General features: G+C 47.3%; 1 protein-coding gene across 1 annotated transcript in view; it reads left to right on the forward strand.

Moving 5' to 3' along the window:
- The window catches only part of LOC119461235 (uncharacterized), a 315,477-nt gene that overhangs the window by 249,042 nt on the left and 48,051 nt on the right, over window positions 1-18,384 (forward strand). The window contains exons 9-12 of the mRNA XM_037722465.2: window positions 12,769-12,850; window positions 13,572-13,900; window positions 15,202-15,329; window positions 15,389-15,710. Coding sequence (XP_037578393.1) covers window positions 12,769-12,850; window positions 13,572-13,900; window positions 15,202-15,329; window positions 15,389-15,710 — 861 coding nt within the window. The remainder of the gene's footprint in view (window positions 1-12,768; window positions 12,851-13,571; window positions 13,901-15,201; window positions 15,330-15,388; window positions 15,711-18,384) is intronic.

Here is an 18,384-nt window from a genome sequence, read left to right on the forward strand (position 1 = left end):
GAACGCCACAGCCAAATAAGCCATCGCGTTGGATTTCCGTACTGCACGGCATTAGTTAGCTAACATTGTTTAATCAGGAGAATCGGTGTATTAGCAGAACTAACTGCACTTGTTCGTTTGATTTGCTTTGCTCGGCTAAACTGTAGCCACCTCCCCTCTTTAATGACATGTGCCCTTGAGGGTATTTTAAATCAATAAATATTGTCGGAAAGAGCGCGCACTCGGTCCGTCCTCTTTGGCGCGCGATCGGGTCACGCTGTCCGCTCAGTTGAACGAAAAATCAGATCCGCTTCGGAGCGCATTTTTCCTGCAGAACATGCGCCTTGTCTCCGGGTCAAATAGGAGAAATGTGTCATAAGCGTGACGGGGACGTGCAGTTTGAGGACTTGATCTGACGAGAGAGAGAGAGAGAGATGAAGAAGCTGGATGAGCGTGCGCGCAATAAAACGTAATTAGGGACGAGTGGACTCCCACTGAAATACGAACCAAACGGGGGTACATGCATGCAGTTGACTATAGCTATTTGCTCGTCCATTACGCTCCGCGATGCGTCATTACGGGCCGAAACGTCATTTGGCTTGAGCTGAAGCATTTTATGCGCTCCACGCCCTTAAGACGTACGATATATTATACGCATAGCACGCGCACGTGCGCTGCGCGAATTGCGTAATTCTGGTCCTCGTGCTCTGATGGCAAACCATTGCGCAGTCGTCGGCAATATCAGACAGTATACAAACTCCGTTTTCCGCATTCCTGACACCACGATACCTCTACATTTTGTTAAAGCGCTCTAATGCATATATATATATTTTCTTTATGTTATTTAGGTGGTTTTGAACAAGAACCCGTGCTAAAAAAACTTTATATGGGCCTCGGGGAAAAGGCTGGTTAAAATGTGCCACACATGTGTTCAGTATGGTTTCGCGTCGAGCGGACCCGTTTCCCGAAAATGTTATGTACGAACGAACATTTTCCTCGACGCTTATCTATTTCCGTATCTATCTCGTGCTCGCGCACTGACATTCATTCTATGCGCTTTATTTTATCCGCAGTAACGTTTTTCAAGGAATGCTGACATAACATTTTTTACTTCGCTTTTCTTTACTTGTTGCGGCAGATGAAGGTCCGCAGCCTCTAAGCCACAGAAACAAGCAAAATCTAGCGGCAAGCGTCAGAGTGCCCTATATATATATATATATATATATATATATATATATATATATATATATATATATAATGCTTGTTTTCTAACAGCCACCTTCAGTTTCGGTATGTCATGACGTCACGATGGCTTGCTTCGTTCCTGCGACCGCTACGACTGCCACGCGTGAGCGCAGCAAACAGGAACACTGCGCCCCACTTTTGTTTGCTTTTTATTGGGATAGCACTTATATGGACACTCAAGGCGAATGTCCTCCGTCGTCGTCGCTGTCGCCGTGAAGTTCCGTATAAAGTCCACGGGCGATAAAATAGTCGCCGTACGCCGTATATGCGAGTGAAAGCATGCCATGCACGGTGCGCCGGCAATCGCGGCTCGCGCACACAACGTTCTGCGCCGCGAGCGACCACCCGCGCGGCTGTCTGCGGCGGGGACAGAGTCCGCCCTCCCTCTGCGGTCGTCTAAAGAGATGCGTTCATGTTTGCTTGTGCGCGCGTGACACCATGCTTGTTAATTTATAGTTAGTATGCCTATATTTGCAAGCTTATACGGCCGGTAACATCCTTACTTTGTATAGCTGTCCACTAATTTGCTATCGCAATCGATGCTTCGCCTTTCGGGCGAAACTGGGGCTTTTTTTATCAGCAACATTATCGTACCCAGCTTTATTGCTCCACGACGTCACCGCTTCGTGTGATGACGTCACGGTAATGTCGATGACGCCAGGCCCGGCATTTCGATACCAACTTTAGCTTCAAATTGAAATATAAATACCTTGCAAACGTTTGAAAACATTCGTCCTTGCTAAATGGGATAATTTTATTAGAGAGACACAAGTGGTAGAGCTTCTATACAACTCCGAATCTACGTGAAGGTCCATTTTTTTATTGTTCGGTATAATACAAGGAAATTCGAGCGGACTGGTGAGTGCGGACTGCGGTGGAATTGCATTGGGCAATCCGAACTTTCCGGGGAAAAAAAGAGAAGGAAAGAAATAAAGAATCTGTTCGAGCAGCCTATACTTCCCGTTCCTTGTTGCTATCCGGGTGTATGGCATCGCGTCTGATATGACGAAACGCGTCTGCGTTTACCCTTGAGAGACGCTAACGTCCACTTGCTGCCGCTATGAACTGTGTCGTATTAGTCGCCTGTCAGGCGCACCACCTGACCAGTTAAAATACAGGAAAAAAGTCAAACTTGTTCTTAAGTTTCAAGAACCTTTAAGTAAGCCACAATCGGCCCCGAAACACGAACGACATTCGTGACGTCACGCCGGCCTATACCGTGTCGGCTCGAAATTCAGAAAATGAAACTTTGACTTTCAATTTTATCTTTTCATAATCGATCTATTAAAGCGAAACTAACGAAAATAGAGATTTTAAAGAAGGCTGTGCCAGTCTAAAGTGGTTTAGTGTTTATCTTTTAGTGTCGCTTTAAGAAATCCCAGCTGGTCAAAAATAAATCCGTAGCCCTTCACTACGGCAATCCACTGTGCAGTATTCTGGACGTCAAACCCCGTAATATATATTTCAAAGCGAATAGCATTCTTTGCCTCTTTCGCCCGTTTTCGTGGTTGATCGCACTTGGCAAAGAAAGCGTTCGTGTTCGTTCGTTCGTTCGTTCGTTCGTTCGTTCGTTCGTTCGTTCGTTCGTTCGTTCGTTCGTTCGTTCGTTCGTTCGTTCGTTCGTTCGTTCGGACTTTTCACTTACATTAACAATTATCGTGGACGGTTTCTGCACAACCTTTTATTAGTAATTCTCAAATTGATATTAAATGAATTTTTTAATGTGAAAACATTATATGCCCCCATGAAGCAGAAAATACCGGCGTAACCGGCCTGGCCCACTCCCAAAATTGGATGAAGGTGGATTGAAGTGGATTAGGGGGTATTAAGGGGTACAGATTAGAGCAAGGTACTTTGTCCAGTTTGCTACCCTACGCGTAGGAAGGGGGGTGGGGAGTGTGAGAAACGCAGAGAAGACATGAGCAACTCATTCACATGCACTATAGGTCAGGTGCCGCGTATCTACAGTGTAAGCCACGTGACCATGTGATGACGTCACGTTTCCGGCTCCGGACCTGCTGCGGCTTGCACTGCGAAATGTCTCGGCGTCGGACGGACGCCGTGGCCGGCACCCACATAACCGGCCTGGCCCACTCCCAAAATTGGATGAAGGTGGATTGAAGTGGATTAGGGGGGATTAAGGGGTACAGATTAGCGCAAGGTGCATTAAGGTGGAGCTTTAATTTAAGGTGCCAAGCTCGACAAATCCTCGTGCTTTCGCGTTCAAATCGCGTGAGGATACTTACGTGACTGTCAACTTTGCGCGAGGTTTAATCGTGCGACTTCGCAACCATAGCTATAGCGCTGCCTGCGCCCGTCTCTCCGGCTACGCCGAGGGTGTCGTGAAGGCACGACCGCGGCGGCTTTCATTTTCTCTGGCGCGTGAGCGTTGATCGTCGACGCGTGGAAGGAGGTGGGGATGTGCGTCCGCCGCATTCCCGCGATCTGCATCGCGCGCGACTCCATCACGCTGTACAACAACGCAGCGGAGCCTTCTTTCCTCCGCGCCGGTTGCGCTTCGGAGGCGACGTCCAAGGACGCGCCCGTCTCTCTACGACGGGGCTGCTTCTCCGTGACTTGGCCCGAGTCTTGCGAAAAGTGTGGCGTCGAATAAAGCCCGCGTATGTAGTCGCGTTTGGGGCAGTTAGCTCCGGCGCTACAACGAGGCATGTTCACGGTTATTACAATGGAATTGTTGGGTAGAGTGATGATATTTGGAGACATACTGTGGATGTAGTCGGATTGGCGCTTGAGAGGCATGGTAGGGGTTGGTGGAAATCGCTGGGAGAGACCTTCTTCCTAAAATGGCCCGTGAATAGGATTATTATTATTATTATTATTATTATTATTATTATTATTATTATTATTATTATTATTATTATTATTATTATTATTATTATTATTATTATTATTATTATTATTATTATTATTATTATTGACGTAATCGCGCTGACCTGCTCTTCCTTTTCAAACTCCTTCACGGTATCCTCATGTGCCCCGAACTCCACAGTTGTATCAAGTTTCGTATTCCGCGCAAGATCACCAGAGAACACAGACCTTTCCATGTTGCTGCCTGTCACCACCAACACTCAACCGTACACAGAATACAGAGTCTTTATAACGCCCACTTTCATGACCTTGTTATTTTTCGAGCTTTCCGTTGTTGTGTCTTAGTTTCACATATTGTTCAACTTCCCTTCTCCTCCTTTTTATTATGTATACATTTTGCGCCTACGGTTACATGTATGTGCACTTTTCTTTTCAAGATTGTTATTTTTTATTCATTGTGGTTTTTCTTTTTCTTTTTTTTTCTTTTCTCTTTTTACTGATATTGCCCTGCTGCATTTCTTTTTCTATGTATACGTCCGCCAGCACCTAGACCTCACGGTTGTTCCTGGGCACGATAAATAATTTATTTATTTATTTATTTATTTATTTATTTATTTATTTATTTATTTATTTATTTATTTATTTATTTATTTATTTATTTATTTATTTATTTATTTATTTATTTATTATTATTAAACTTATGTTAAAATTCGAATAGCAATGCATCGGGGAGCATTCTATATTGCGTGCGAACTGGAACGACGCTCTTCTTTCTTGCTTTTATTTTACAAATGTTTGTGGATGTGCAGGTTTCTGCTAACGTGAGAGAAAGACACCAAATTCACAGTGTTTACCTGTAGGGAGAGAGAGGGGGAAGGGGGGAGAAGAAAGGCAGGGAGCCGTTCAACTGTACTTTGTCCAGTTTGCTACCCTACGTGTAGGAAGGGGGGTGGGGAGTGTGAGAAACGCAGAGAAGACATGAGCAACTCATTCACATGCACTATAGGCCAGGTGCCGCGTATCTACAGTGTAAGCTGTCTATCTATCCTATCGTACTATACCGTGTATGAGCCTTATCAGTTAGCGAACACCGTTTTTGGCCGTTTCCGTGGTAACAATGGGTGTGCTGTGTAAGAACGTTCTACTTGGTGGCGCGATACGAAGCCTATACTATTCGAAATTTCTCAATGTGCGGTTGCTTCTTTTTTGTAACAGTTTTTTTTTTTTTTTAATGTGCGTTGTCAATTCTTGAAACCGTGTTGGGACGTCCGCAACACTGATTACTGGACTCGATGGCAATTCCATGGCGATAAACCACGCTCTCTCCCCTTGTGCCGACTGCGGGAGAGGAGGGTGACAGTAGTCTTCAAAGGCGGCGCTCACGCCGCCGGAGACAGCGCACATTTGACCAGCTTAGATGTATAAGCACTTATACTATCGCTACAGACGCACTGGTTATCGGCTCTGTTCTCTACGAAATCACGCAGTCGAACAACAAACGCTACCTAAATGTCTCCGCTGCAACTAATGTACGGCTTCAAGCGCATCGTTCGTTTAATCAAGCGAATAGCTTCCTAGAAGCGTTTGCCAATCCACTTACGTTGACAAGTTATCGTCGATGGCTTCTGGAATTTTTTTCCTATTTCTTTTTAGGGGTGTGGCGCGCTGTTAGCACGAAAAAAGCGACGTTAGTGTCCGACGTATTCGCACAAGGAATGCGCGGGATAAGCTGCAATTTCTCGCAAGATGATCCGCCTCACCCGAACGCGTGTAACGAGGCATCTTTGCAACTCGGCGGTTAGGCGATGCTTCTTCGATGGCCACTCGCGCGCCGGTTTCTTTCCTCCTTGGCAACGTCCGCATATCGAACTTGTCGATCGGCGAGGAAAACGGCGGGATATAATACGAGCGCATCTTTCGTGCTCCCTCGCGTGGGTTTTTTTTTTTTTTTTTTTTTTTTTTAATGCGACCGTGGAAAGCCAGCCAAAAACTCGGCGCATGTTATACAGCGTGTTTTAGCGAACATTTTCAAAAATTCCTAAAGGTTGCCTGTGGTTGCCTCTTAAGAAAACGTCGCTTTATGCATTGAAGCACAATAGTATACCTGGAACGCCAATGCATTTCTCCGCAAAGTTCGGGAATGAATATCTCGAAACTGGTGTCATCCCGAGAATTCATTCCAAGTGGATCCGCCTTGCGAACTCCACGGCTACAATTTGTAAATTGCAATACGGGTCATCAGGTAATTAGTTAAAATTTAATTAGTGAATATTTGTTAATTAGTCGATTATACATTTCAATTTTGTGTGCAAGTAATGTCCGCCTCTTCGAGTAGACCAGCTCATTGACTAGAATTGGGCCATCTACCGCAGGCAACCTTCTGAATTCTGAAAGCGTTCGCTGAAACATCCTGTATACATGTGTGCACCTTGCTTAAGCCTCTCGATTTCCGTCTGATGGGTTGCTTGCATGCGCCGCAGCGCGCGTTGGGTAATATAGGCGTGTACACGCATTGGTCAAGTGCGGCCGCCTACGTGAAATGGTGCGGGGATTTACAGGCAACGTCCCCCTCGCCTATCCGGACGCAGCTCTTGCAGCTTCATTTCCGCAAACTCGTGTTTTATTGATCATATCATAAGAAGTCAACAAACAAAGACGCGAAGGACAACATAGGGGAAATGACGTACTTGCTAATTGAATTAAAGAAATGATAGACTAATGGACATAAAACGCACGCACACACACATACGCACACACACACACATACGCGCACACACGCACACGCATACACAAGCACATATACATGCACGCACACACGCGCGCGCACACACACGCACGCACGCACACACGCGCGCACACATGCACGCACGCACGCACACACACATACACGCACACATGCACGCACGCACGCACACACACATACACCCACACACACATACACGCACGCACATACACACGCACGCACATACACGCACGCACATACACACACGCACATACACACACGCGCGCACACACGCACACACACACGCGCACACACATGCACATGCGCACACATGCACACACATATATACATACGCATATACACACATATATAACCTTCAAACTGAATGTTCTGAGGGCCGGTATGCTCGTAATTTCGAAAGAAGCCCACATACGAACAAGGCATGCTTTACTTGCTCACGTTGCGTCCGGGGCACATCCTTCGCCAGAGTGAACATATGTATATATAGGCACTAGAAGGCAGCACTTTCGACTGGCAGAATATTATTTACCCGCCGCTGTAGCTCAGCGACAGGGACTTTGCGCTGATGAGCTCGAGTTTTCGTGTAGTTTGATTTCGATGGGGACGGAATGCTAAAAATGCTCGTGTACTTTGCCGTATCAGGTGCACGTTAAGTGACCGCTATAGTGGTCGAAATTAACACGGGACTCCCAACTGCAGCGGCTCTCATAACCCCGGTGCAGTTTCAGGATTTTAGACCCGCAGCTTATTGTACTTAAATAACATATTGTTTGCAAACTTCATTTCATTTGACAGAACACTGTTCACTTCTGGTGGAAGAAGGCCAAACTTTTTCTCTTTTTTTTTTCTTCTCTCTAACTTCCTTCTCCCCCCCCCCCCCCCTTCCCCCCCCGGAACTTCAGTGCCGGCACATAATTTAAAAGTATTTTCTCTTATTGGAGTGGTTATGGTGGCGGAGGAGAAGTTTTCGAAACATTTTAAGTGGAGCCTTTGATTCCTCTCAAAAGCAGTGTGGCAAATCATTTCGGCGGTATAACCCGCAAGCTGGATTCGAAAATTTATAAAAAGGAGAGGGGGGTAGCTTCGTGCTACAGACGGGTAGATGCCATTTTGCCCTTTTCATTCATTCAAGTGTAACGTAGTCGTTCTTTGCCGATAAACAACTAACAAGACATGAGTGACCGTTGTCAAAATGCATGACCTCACTGCGCGATTGCTTGTGTGCGGACTTCAGAGCAGCGGGTCCGCGCGCATTTCGTTTCTGCGTCTTTTCTATAGCTGACTACCGAGCTTCCTCATAACGGTAGACGTGGCCTCCTTGCTATTGCACAAACGAAGTTCACTAATGTAGTTAACTATAATATTAGTGTCATGTAACACGCACCCGGAATGAAACTCGACACACAAAGGTACTTTTCAGACTGCCGCTGCTTGGACTGGAACCCACGACCTAATGCTCAAAAGAACGCCATAGCTACTGTGCCTATTGTTTCCTATACCAGATACTACAGTGAACTTTGGCGCTAGTGTTCACAGGAGCTGCTAGTTCGGCGGTTCAGCAGAGCGTGGAATTGAAATGTGCGCTACATGGGTTTGCGTAAACTTCATCTTTCAGACTTCAAACGGTTTCTCGAGTTCGAAACGAGCACGTTCAACGAAGTATCGCGTTATCAATGCATGCAGCAGTTCGCAAGGTCTACCCGTGTGCGCAGGGACTAATTGTTTTGCCGTGTTATAAGTGCTAGAAATTTAGAAAGATCAAGCGCAATAAGGACGTCACAAGAACGCTCGAAACCACAAGCACGAAGATTACGCAAATCCGTGCACTGTACCGATAATCCCCATCGTAACAGAACGATCGCTGCGCCATAGTTCTCTGGTGATAGGTAGTGTCTAAAGCGTGGCCGACGTGACGTGTTTCCGGCTCTGCAATTACTTCCGCCTCGTGCAGCTCACAAAAGCATGGCCTTCGAGATCTGTTTTTGTTACCCGGAGGCAACCGCCACTGGGGCGTTGGTTTAGACACCACATATTTTGTCGAAAACTTCTGACTTTGAGCTACTGCCGGGGGAGCCTTCCCCTCTTTCTTATTTTCCTTCTCTTTATAAATTTAAGTGTATCGACCTTCGTTCTTTCCATAACGTATTTCAGGCTGTGCATGCAATGGGCGCACTTCGCATTGAAGGGGTCTCTTTTTTGTTTGTTCCTGTTTGAATCGCGTTCTACAGAACGGAATTTATGCCACCGTTTTCCGCGTTCTCGCTTTTATCGTGCCTGCCGTTTGTTCAGCCGCTCTCCGATGTCGTTCCTGTTTCCACTGACTGTAGAGAACGCGGTCGCGGCCACGCGAGCATTCCACGCGATGGCGTGGCGGGTGAACTTTCGAATCAGCCGCTTTTCGCCAATACTACGTACCCGAGTGGCTCGGTTGACCCGTATAAATATTTCACGCGACCGCGCAAGGGTGTCTGGGGCGCAGTGTTTGCAAACAAGTCAGCTATGCCTAACGTTAAGCAACCTGATCTTGCGCGAAGTGACCTGAATTATTTTTTTTTTGTTTCTTTTTTTTTTTTTCGAGAGGTCGGTATTGAACTCGACGCGATACTCGCAAAGCTGTACTGAAATTGTTCTCTACCACGGTTCTATATACACTCTAGTCTGTAGTGTTCGTGCCTTGCGATTAATGTGATGTGTAGTTTGGTTTGGTTTTCTCCATTAGTTGCTGTGGTGCGCCTTCCTATTCTTTCTCTTTTTCTGTACCCTTTCTCTTCTGTCTTCTTTCTCTGCTTATATTTTCTCTTTTCTCTTCAAGTAGGGGGGGGGGGGGGGGGCGTGGTTTTCTGTTGTATTCTTCAATCCGCAAAGGTGAATTGATTGGTTTCTCTCTAATTTCAGACAATCACGCTAAGTTCAACTCCAGTAAACAATATACTTGCAGCACCTTTAGCGTTCTGAGCCGCCCGTGCTCGATTTTCGCGCCGTACGGAGCCACCCGACCGTTGTGGTGTTCTATCCCGCCGACAGATGGGGCGCGGTGCGCGCTCGCTGTTAGCCAGCTGGTTTTCAGGCTTGCAGCTCCTCGATTTTGACTTTCTGATCTCAAGAGCGCTCTAGACGGCGATTATTATTATTATTTTTTTTTTTGCCTTGTCGACCTGACGTCATGTCCTAGGTCGTTCACCTTAGCATCGCTGACCGGTGGATAGGTATTGTGTTCGCGGGTCAGCAGTTCGCACCTGCCGCATCTCGGCGTCTGCTTCTCTTACCATGCTGCCTCAGTTTCCGTTCATTTATTTTTTATTTTGCAAACAATGATCATCAGCCTATGTTGTGTAGAATTAAAGCCTCTCCCAGCGATCTCCGATCGCCCTTTTCTTGCGTCAGCCAGTTTCTTTCTAACGTCTGAAAAATTCCTAACCTGATCGCACCCCCGAAGCACCACCACACCCCATCCTGTTACTCTGAGAAAATATCGGTTACCTGCTCTTCGCATTACATTACGGGTAGACCATATCGCCTCGAAATGAGAGGCCGGCGCGAAATTGGGTGCATTAAACGACAGCAACGAGGAGAAACAGACTGGGACAGTGTAGCTCACTTCAACTGGCGTTTACTGGTCATACATTGTACGGCAGGTGACGTCATCAATGCGCAGCCTTCGTCTTTGATACACATTCTTTAAACGCACATGCTGTCGAAGACAATATACTCGCTTATTTTTCTAGGTAGCCTATATCGTTAAACAGAAAGCTGCAGACTGCAGTATGCTCACTCACGGATGATTGGTGAGGTGAAACGCACGTAGGCACATACGCGAGGCGAAACACGGAAATAATTACGCCTGCCTTTCTCGACTTCGGACTTCCCTGAGGAGTATTCTTCGCGACATGGCGCTCGTATTTACCGGTCGATAAAGCTTGATTTTTCAGTCACATCTCCTCGCTGCCTGCACTGCAGTGATGCAGAAGTATCAGTAAATTGACTATCGATGGTATTTTTGAAGCTATCGGTAATGTAACAAAAACTTTCGATCGATATTATTACGATAGTTCGCTATTGGCAGTGCTATCGATAATGTTGCAATTCTCGGCTAATGATATCACCAGGAATGTTGTGATTAACTGAGCATAAGTTACACTCCGTCCATGGGAACAGGGAAACGTGGCCAAGTTTATGTTGGAAGCGTTCATGTGCGGCACGTCGCGTGATTTTGCATTATCGATAGTGCTATCGATGTCAATAGTGCCCTATCGGTAGTGCGATCGATCGGTTTGCATCACTACTACACAACCGCGCTGTTTGAATATGCCGTGCCTTGTCAACGTTCTGACGTGTACCCGCTGGTCGCCACCTCGAACTATGATCGTTCCGATAATGGTGTTGGCGTGACTGACCTCGTGGAAGGGTGGCCACTTCTGGGCAGTGCGTTGGTCGTGGGAAACAGCCTTGCTATGAAAACATGCTCTCGCCTGGATATTTAGATATATAGAGAGAGGGTGAATGAGAATCGACCTCACGATATTTTATTTGTATCGAAGGATGCTCTCACGATGAACGTATCGATTCGCCCAGGGCACTTATTGGTCATGAACGTGCGTGCAGAATTCTCTATTTGCGGTGTTTGCAGAGATACATCATGTTGAGAAAGCAGATTTCTTGGGAGCAACGTCAGCCGTTGTCTTTGTTTCATTCTTGGAGAGTGCAAAAAAATTAAAGAAAGAAACAATCCTCGGAACTGTTTGAGCCGTTTGCCCAAACAGGGGGAGTCGATACTAGTGAAAAGTGTGCCGTCCAACGGAGTATGAGTATGTTTATGCCTCTACGAGCCTCCACACCGATAACGTATAGACATGTCAGCGAGCAATGTCACGCGGCTTCACATTCGTTCCTCGGTTGTATGTCTCGCGATATTCCTGCAGATTAGCAAAACGCGTGCAAAACTACGTATTTCGTCAGGTTATCAATTAGCTAGCATACGGAGCTAATGTACTTCACATTAGCCTGAATGTTTTTTTTTTTTTTCGAGTGTACATTACAAGACAACGTGCTTAGCTTCGAAGGCAAACGCATGAAATCTTGTTCAGATGCCCGAGTCTAGCGAAACTCTAGTTAGGTTGAACGTTTTGTTCAGCGGCGTTGTAGGCCTTTGCGGCAAGACAGAGAAGCGGGCTCCTGTGTCGCTGTAATTTTCCAGGAAAACCTGTTGTCCCTTATTGGAGCCGTCCTGGAGCGAAGGTGTTAAATAACACCTTATTTATTGTTATTTAACAAAGTGGTAAATGTGTATTTAACACAGTTCCAGGACGGCTCCAATATAGGACATATTTTCCTGAAATATTAGTGACACAGGAGCCCGCTTCTTCGCTCTTGCCCCAATGGCTTGCAACGCCGCTGAACTAAACGTTCAACTTAACTAGAGTTATTATTTAACACATTTGTAGGTGTTGAATAACAAAGTCTCGGCTGTATCTCTTTTGCAAGCCGTTTGTGTGTAGTTGATCGGTTCTTGCTCTGTGTAAACGGTTTAGCTGCGCTGTTTAAAAGTTTTAGATTCACAGTTTAGGCAAAATCTCTTGTTACACTGTTTTTACAGGCGATGGTTTGCAATGCAAGCTCGACAGCGCGTTGAATATCGTCTGCACGTATGTGGCAGACCCCTTGAAATCCGGCTTCGCCGCAATGAGAGGCTTTTTGAGGAGAAGCCCGCTTCTACGTACTCCTTTCACCAGCGATAACGTACACTGTCTGTACTGTCCTCATCTTTTTCGCATATTTCCGCTCTGTTTTAAGCATATAGATCGAAGCGATATCCATTATATTGGAGTGTTCCATTGCGTAATTGGTGTTACCTTGGCAACGGCTTCTCCCAAAAGGGCACTTCTGTCGAGCAACGTGATCTTGCGCAATTTCTCAGTTTGAGTAGAGTTCATGCACTGCTGTTACATATTGTTTTCTTTTGCTTGCGATTTCAGTTGCTGAATGACCTTGCCAGGAGCCTTGTATGGAACCAAGGCGGCCCCAAGAAGGCCCAGGCTAATGCGGTGTTTTACACAGGTATGCATTTCCTTTTTGCTTTATTTTTTAATTCTAGGCAGTGGTAGCGGGAACCGGAGCACCGCTGCCGACAATGGACGAGCTGGCCTAATTATTCAGGTAAATTAATGCCACCTAATAGCGAACACGTGAAAAGGGACGGACACTAGCGCCACCTCATGATTAATACAGCAGCTGACTCTGATCTCATATCTATGAGTGCCGCTTCATAATTTTGGGCGCCGATTTTGTCCCGTTACTCGTCTTCTTCGCTTCGTATATATTTAAATGAATTTCTTAAGGCGAAAGCCTTAGATCTCTGTTTCAAGGTTGCGTTGTGACCTACAGAAAGTCACGTGACCCAAGGAAGGCCAGAAGTGAACCAAAGCCGTGCATGTCCAGCCGTGTATAAGACATGATTTATGATTAGCAAAGCTAATTAATGATTGATTATAGTGATTGGATTAAGGTGTATTAAGGTCGATTAAGGTGGACAAGGGTGCATTAAGGTGGATTAAGGTCGGTGAAGGAGGATTAGGATGGATTAGGGCGTATAAGGTGTATTAGGATTAGTGTGGATTAAGATCGATTAAGGTGGAATAAGGTGAATTACAGTAGGCTTTACAAGGCTTTTAGCCTTCGCGTCTCTTAGGCAATAGCTAAGGACAACTGGGAAATTTTTCCTTTATTACATTGTACGCTTTATATGGAATAATATTTGGTTGAATTCATTCACTCGCAGACGGTGTGGCCCCGGCGTCCGGCTGCCTTGGACCATGCCGTGGTCCCGCGGGGTTGTCTGCGCCTGCACAGCCCATCTACTACGAGCCGCCCGACGCGGTGGGTCTGGTGGCGACCGGGTCGCCCCTGCGCGCCGCCGTGGTGGTCGCGGCACCGGGTTCCTCGTCTTCCTCCTCTTCGTCGTCCGTTTTGATTCCCGATCGATGCTGCGGCACCAGCACGACTAGCACCATTCCGCGGCCCAACGCCATCTTGTCGCCCTTCAGGGCGGCCAAGCCGGTCTCGGACCCTGGTCCGGCCACGGCCCCGGTCTACGGCTCCACCACTGAGGTCAGTGCGTTGCCTCGCCAACTACGTCGAAGGTGCCGGCGTGCATAGCTTTGGCATAACTTGTCACGTACGCATGACGCTTGCCTCGTTACAAATGTACATAGCGACGAGGACAAGAGAGAGAGGACAGGATGTCCTTGTCCTTGTCTGCGCTTTCGTGCGCCGTACGTTCTTTACGAGCTGAAGCCGTCTTGCCCAACTTGTAGTGTCACTCTACCTTGCCCATTACGTCGATGTTTGAATGTTACAAGATGTGTAGCGCTTACACGTGAGCATGTACAGTTTATTTCGACGTTGTGAGAACTCTGCAGACCGGCAGTAACAGCTTCGTAAAGAGTTTTGCACGTTAATACGAGCCAACGTCACATGAACGGGGAAGGGCACAGTACATGTACTAACGTTTCGTAATTAGTTTTAATGCCAACGACATATGAAGAGCTAAAGGACTTATTGCTGAGTAGCTTGATTCACACGTAGAAGAGACTTGAAAAGCATAAACTGAGAGAGCCACAAACAATGAAAGACGGAAGGGGCTTAACTGGTTTACCTGTCGTCCGGATGTGGCCCCCAAGCGCAAGTGAGATTTTGTTCTCTCTTGGAGTCTGGATATTTAGGAGAGAGGTGCTTCAGCTTCCCTAAAGTTCCTTCGTGATACAGAGTTTTAAGAGTTCGAATGGTGAGCCGTGTGAGTCGATGTGAAATGGATCCTGGCGCGCAACGCCCCGGTCTAATCCATCCTCTCGCCATTAGATTTTTTTTTTTTTTTTTTTTGTGGCGAGATGCCCTAGCGTCACCAAGTGTAGTGTGACGGGCTTCAGAATCTACCGCACTTGATCAGTGGAGTTCGGGAAGATTAATCACCGGCAACTTTAGCAAGACTATAGGTTCGCCTGCAGCGCGCAACACTCCTCCTCTGCCCCCCCCCCCCCACCCTCCACCCTTCTCTCTCTCTCTCGATGCTTCGCATAGATATACAATCTCTCTCTCTCTCTCTCTCTCTCTCTCCCCCAATCTGTCTGTGTGCTTGCGTGCGTGCGTGCGTGCGTGCGCGTCCAGCACAATTTGGAAATATGGAGGGAGCCGGCTCCCACTGACGTTCATCACCCTGGCGCACGGTTTTTAAAAAGTATGATCCACAAATTTTTCGAACGCGAAATAAGTTTTTTTCCGCGAATAAAGGCCAATTCGTAGTCGACTTTCGCACGGGACTTTAACACTGTATTCCTGACCTCGTCGTTTCACGCCGCTTGTTCACCTACGCGTACACCGGGCACAGCGAAAGTTACCAATTTTGTGCGCAGGTATGCGACGGCAACTGCGGCAACATCATGTGCAGCGTTCGCGCCTCCTCGGACAGCCCTCCGTCGTCCGAACCGTCCACGTTGCTGCCGCCCGGTCACACCACGGTGCTGACGACATCTACCAAGGCGTCGTCGTCGCCCGATGCCTCGGACGTCGTCAACGACGACGACCACCGCGGTTGCGAAGGGACGCGATAACGACGGGCGGCAACGCCAAGCGCGACGACAGCGGCAAGAACGACGGTTCTACCGCGGCGGACGGCGCCCAGCGCACCGTGCCGGACGTGGCGCACGACAGCGAGCTCAAACGCGCCGCGCTCGCAGCGGCCGCCGCCGCCGCTGGCGCTGGCGACAAGCCAGCTTCCGACGACGTCCGCGCGACGACGTTTGGCGCTGCGGTCGGCTCGGCGGTGGTGGCGGCGGGCAGCGTGACCGGCGCTCCGAGTGTCGAGTCGTCGTCTGCCAACGTCAGGGTCGTCACGATGCTGGGCAAGCTTCGGGGACGCACGGTGAGTCTCGGCGTGGTCTTGTTTGTGTTCGTTTGTGTTTATTTTTTTGGTTCGCTTGACCTTCTCCCGCGGTTTCGCTTTCCGTAATTACGCGCGCCTCTCTGGCTGCGCGCATTAATTATAGTTTTTCGCGTAACAAGTGTGTTCCGGAAGCAAGATCACGAAGCAAGCGAGGCGTGCATCGGTGTTATTGTTGCAGTGTGCTTCCTGCCAGGAGAAACCCTTTGCGTAACGCGGAGCTAGGACAAGTGCCGAGTCAGAACTATGAAAATGATCCTTAAGAGGAAGAGAAAGGGGAACGGCGTTTTCAAACGTATAATATCTTGATATTCTAACATCTCCTACTGTAGTGCCTTTTTGTGGTTATGTGTCCTCGGATGTCGTCGGCTGTTTCTGCAAGGTTGAAAGGAGGCCTTAACGGCAATCGACAGTTTGTGTCAATCTAGTTGTCACCCTTTTTGACGGTGCACAAACGGAGGAAGTTAAAAAAGGAAGCCGATATTTCATCCTCGCGAGCGTTTCCGCCTGGTTGCGCGGTTCTGTCCCGTATTGGTGGCCAGGATGAAACGAAACCAAAGCATCTTAGAGAAAAGCTGCCTACATTCCCGAGGCGATGCCCTTTTCTGGTTACTCTACTAGAAATGTGACGCTTTTCTAGTGGAGTGAACTGCAGCCCTGAACTACACCTTCGGCGTATAAGCGACGTCGCCAGCGCGCTTCCTTTGTTTTTATCGGCGAGCTTGCCCGCCCTTCCGTTTTATACGTTCACGTCGCTTCACCGCGACGCGTGCCTTTCGGGCTTATCTTGAGCGCGCAGGGCGTGTTAGGTTGTTGGCTTGGACGTTTTGTGCGATTACGGAGATCGTGATCGAAGAGTGGACCGCATTCGATCACACGCGGCGATATTTGTTCCAACCCTTTCTTTATAGTTCCTTTATTAGTATTATGTAATATTTTTGAGGTGGTGGTGGTGGCGGTTGTGGTGGCTTTGTTGTTACGACAGTTCGTGTTAGCGTGACAATCAGTGCCGACAGCTGCTTCGCTAGCGTGTGCGATACGGGGGCAGGGGGTTGTAGTATTACGAAACTCGACCTGAGGGGCGCGGTTTTTCTTTCTTTTTTTTTTTTTCTTTACGTTGTAGCTGTCATTGTTACATTCTCTGCGGAAGCGTCATTTCAGAAAACAAACCAGATTCACCGCTTTCCGGATGCTGGGCAGGCGAAGCGGAACGTCGCGGATTTTTCCGTCAGTGGAACGTCCTCCACCTACTACTGATTTCCGTCGTGATTGATTTCTTAACTCATATATGACGAGATTTACTGCGCTACGAGCTGTCGGTTAATTCTATATTACGATGCAACCTACAAATATTTTCTTTTTTCTGGTCAGCTGAGTCGGTGGAAGGACTTCCTCGGCTAGGCAGCGGTTTTGATAGCGAAGCGGCGATAATTTTTGTGTATCCGACTACGATATCAATTGTTTTTTCCGAGGAGACCGTTCGCGTTCCCTGGGGCATTTATCTCGCTGTCTTGGCGGGCGGAACTTTTACGCTGACATAACCTCTCCAATGTTCAGTAGACATAAATTTAAATGTGCAGGGAAACGTGCAGTCCGCCACAAAAGGTTACGGAGCACACCATTTGCAAAGAAAGCCACAGCCTCGATTTCAAAGCTTTTTGTAGCAACTTTTCGACATGCCCAGTCATCCATTGAATTAGAAGTGCCATGAACAACCTGTGAACATAGTGTGCCGTAAACTTCTGTGGCCAACTATATGTTAGTTGGAAAAGATGGGTGTCACGCATTTGTGGAAAGCTCATTCATTTTATATGCGTATGCTCGAACGGCCATGCTTGGAATAGTTTCATATGAGAAATTTCTTCCCCGTAGGCTAGGTTAGGTTAGGTATGCTCCTTTGGAGGGGGGGATATCGGCGCGCTTCGACTGAGATTGTGACATTTATCTGATGACAATGAAATGCAAATGCGCGTTTGCTCTTTTTTTACTACCTTAATACATTTATGATTCGTCATTCGACGCGTCTTTTATTTGTTTTTCAGCGATGTAATTTCATTAGCTCTTGTCATTTTACCCTCTCACAGGTAATGAACTCGGTGAGCCGCCGTTCAGAGCAAGCGTTCTCCGTTGTGACGAACGAGCACACGAATGCTGTTCCAGCGGTGACCCGTTTCCGCTTTCGCATATGAGCCTTAATTGTTATTATCATTATAAATTTGCGCGCGTTAGATCTACGCGTGTCAACAGTGCTTGCGTGCGCGCATCTAATTCGGTACCCCCGCCGTTGTATTCTCCTGAGATCGCATGTACACATTACCTTGCACATTGACTTCAGTTGTTTTCACACTTAACTCGGGAGCGGTTAGGCAATATAATCGTCCCAGACACGGAAATCAGATGCACGTGGAACTTTATGGAGGTGTCTTAATCACGTTCTTTGCCGTCAACTTTCTAGAAACTTTGACACAAGTTCGATCTGGAACAATGTGTCATCACAGTCGACGGAAAGTACCCGTGAAGTGCATTTCGACTACCGAAAGTGGAATGAAAATTTTAAAACATCCAACGTCAACGTGCTAATTCATCACAGGTTACATTCAGCGTGTCAAATCTGTTTTTACCATACAAGCATGAGACGGTTACTTTCTGCATGTTT

This window comes from Dermacentor silvarum, chromosome 8 (genome assembly GCF_013339745.2).
Source record: "Dermacentor silvarum isolate Dsil-2018 chromosome 8, BIME_Dsil_1.4, whole genome shotgun sequence".
Lineage (NCBI taxonomy): Eukaryota > Metazoa > Arthropoda > Arachnida > Ixodida > Ixodidae > Dermacentor > Dermacentor silvarum.